A 3100-nucleotide genomic window follows, 5' to 3' on the forward strand; every position below is an offset into this window, starting at 1 on the left:
CACGGGCTCCTGCAGCCCAGAGGCCGGCGTGCCCGGGTCGGTCCCGACTCCCTTTCACCGTGACCGGCTTGCGGTCACCCTCAACCTGGTCCATTAAGTTCGCGAGGGTTCGCGGGTGCTCCCTGAGCCTCGGTTTCTGTCGCTGGTGCCGGGACCGGCAGCCTCCACGCCCGGGGCCGCCCGGAGAGTTAACCGCGGCGCTGGGAGTGCGACCTGCAGGGCCTCCCGCCACCTGTTTGCCCGGGCACTGCCCTCTCCTGACCACCGTGAGGGTCATGGAGCGGCCGGGGTTATTTGGGTCCCTTTACAGCGGTGGATACTGAGGTGCCGCTAGGTTTTAAGGTTCTTGTCCACGAGCGCACCCAGAAAAATGGGTACCAGGCAGTGTCCCAGCCTTAGTCACTCAAATCATCCCCGTGGGACAGAAAAGCTGCTCTGGTCCCTCCCACAGACCTTCCCGGGACAGTCCCCTGGGTCTGGGCACAGGAGGCCCCACACTGCGGCTGCATCCTCTCTGCTCCCTCTGGGGGCATCAGACTCATCCCCTGTGATGACTCCGATTTGCCCCCCCCCCCCCCAACCCGTGAGGGCCAGGGCTTGTGCAGGGCATGACTATCCCTCACTCAGCTTTGGAGAGTAGGGCAGTGTGGAGAGGAACAGGTCCAGGCCCGTGCTGTCAGGGTCCCTGTCCCGTGGCCACCAACCACCCGCTACAGCCATGGGGCTCATCATTCCGGCACCCAGCACACCTGTTCCTTGTGCAGCCACTGTGTGCCACACCGAGCAGAGACTTACCTGTCTCTGCATCCTTGGGCCTGGCACACAGTGGGCCCGCAGGACATGGTTCCTGCTGTTATTAATGATGACGGTGCCTGGCCCCTGGGCCAGTCTCATCCTCAGATGCAGCAGGAGCTGGGGAGGGGGACAATGATGGTGGCGGTGTCTGAGCCTAGCTTGCTTTAAGTCTAGAGCGAGGAGGACAGCTCCTCAGTGCTGGCCCCTGAGGTGCACAGACCTAACCCTGGAGCCTGTGGGCTTGGGCAGACCTTGTAGTGCCAGCCACCTGTTCTGCAGGGCACCTGGGAGACCAGAGGCAACAGTGGTCAGGATGGGTGGGTGCAGCATTCGGAAGCATGTGAGTTTCCAGGGCACAGAGCCTGTTTGGATCCCATGTGGATTCCTCCCCCTCCTCCTCCTCCTCCTTTCCTCCTCCTCCCCCTCCTCCTTTACTACTCCCCTTCCTTCTCTTCTTCCTTCTCCTCCCCCTCCCCCTCCTCCTCCCCCTTCCTTGTTTTCTCCTCCTCCTGCTCCTCCTGTCCTCCTCCTCCTCCTCCTTCTCTTCTTCCTCCTCCAGGAAGCCCTCTGTATCTCCGCAGTCAGAAAGCAGTCACCCCCCCAATCTGGTGAGGTTCCCTTTGATGCGATTTGATCTGTCCTCCTCTGGTACTACATGGGAGCTGGGGTTTTCAGGACCTGGTAGAGAAGTCACAAATACTTGGTGTAAATCTCAGCCATGCAGTGTGACTTTGGGCCTCAGTTTCCCCAGCTGTAAAACCCAAGGCCTGACTGCCTTGTCTTAGATCAGTGATGGCGAACCTTTTGAGCTCGGCGTGTCAGCATTTTGAAAAACCCTAACTTAACTCTGGTGCCGTGTCACATATAGAAATTTTTTTATATTTGCAACCATAGTAAAACAAAGACTTATATTTTTGGTATTTATTTTATATATTTAAATGCCATTTAACAAAGAAAAATCAACCAAAAAAATGAGTTTGTGTGTCACCTCTGACACGCGTGTCATAGGTTCGCCATCACTGTCTTAGATCAGTGGTTCTCAACCTCCCTAATGCCGCGACCCTTTAATACAGTTCCTCATGTTGTGGTGACCCCCAATCATAAAATTATTTTCGTTGCTACTTCATAACTGTAATTTTGCTACTGTTATGAATCATAATGTAAATATCTGATATGCAGGATATATTTTCATTGTTACAAATTGAACATAATTAAAGCATAGTGATTAATCACAAAAACAATCTGTAATTATATATGTGTTATCTGATGGTCTTAGGCGACCCCTGTGAAAGGGTTGTTCGACCCCCAAAGGGGTCGCGACCTGCAGATTGAGAACTGCTGTCTTAGAGTCTTTGAGTAAGGCAACAGCCACTGGGAAGTTCTCAAGATTCTAAATAGGACAGGTTTTCTACAAACCTAGAGGGTCTCTAATTCCCCCCAGGAGTTCTCCTTAGCCCCTAGGGGTGTGATAATCCACGTGACTTGAGACAAATCTAGAACATGGGGGGGGGGGGTCTTTTATTTTTCCCTACAGGTAGACAGATCCTGGGTCGGTCCACATGGCTCAGTAAAGGATGAAGCCCAACCCAGCAGGCTCCTCCCCAGAAGCCTGCAAAGCTGCAGGCCAGAAGGAGAAGAGCTGCCCTGTCTGCCAGGCCTCGGGAGGGGTCTCAGGCCTGGGATCTGAGTCAGGGCCTGGCCTGGGGTCTGGTGCAGTTTCAGATCCTGGACCTGGGCCTGGTGCTGTGTCCAGACCTACTCCAGGCTCTGGTGCTCCTCTAGGACCTGGTGCTGCTTCGGGACCTGGTGCTGCTCCAGGGCCTGGTGCTGCTCTGGGGCCTGGGCTGGGACCTGGTGCTGCTCCGGGACCTGGTGCTGTTCTGGGACCTGGTGCTGCTCCGGGACCTGGTCCGAGACCTAGTGCTGCTCTGGGACCTGGTGCTGCTTCGGGACCTGGTGCTGCTTCGGGACCTGGTGCTGCTTCGGGACCTGGTGCTGCCTCAGGATCTGGTGCTGCTTCGGGACCTGGGCCAAGACCTGGTGCTGCTCCGGGACCTGGTGCTGCTCTAGGACCTGGTGCTGCCTCGGGACCTGGTGCTGCTCTGGGACCTGGTGCTGCTCCGGGATCTGGTGCTGCTCCGGGACCTGGTGCTGCTCCGAGACCTGGTGCTGCTCCGGGACCTGGGCTGGGACCTGGTGCTGCTCCGGGACCTGGGCCGGGACCTGGTGCTGCTCCGGCTCCGGGATCTGGTGCTGCTCCGGGACCTGGTGCTGCTCTAGGACCTGGTGCTGCCTCGGGACCTGG

At 57.1% G+C, this 3100-nt stretch overlaps 1 protein-coding gene across 1 annotated transcript in view; it reads left to right on the forward strand.

The window, feature by feature from the left end:
* Positions 1–1108: 1108 nt before the first annotated feature.
* Positions 1109–3100, forward strand: part of SDR42E2 (short chain dehydrogenase/reductase family 42E, member 2) — a 16970-nt gene continuing 14978 nt past the window's right edge. Inside the window, exons 1-3 of the mRNA XM_014545415.1 lie at positions 1109–1135; positions 2578–2805; positions 2866–3010. Of these exons, the coding sequence (XP_014400901.1) occupies positions 1109–1135; positions 2578–2805; positions 2866–3010 (400 nt within the window). The remainder of the gene's footprint in view (positions 1136–2577; positions 2806–2865; positions 3011–3100) is intronic.

Source organism: Myotis brandtii, unplaced genomic scaffold, assembly GCF_000412655.1.
Source record: "Myotis brandtii unplaced genomic scaffold, ASM41265v1 scaffold407, whole genome shotgun sequence".
Taxonomy (NCBI): Eukaryota; Metazoa; Chordata; class Mammalia; order Chiroptera; family Vespertilionidae; genus Myotis; species Myotis brandtii.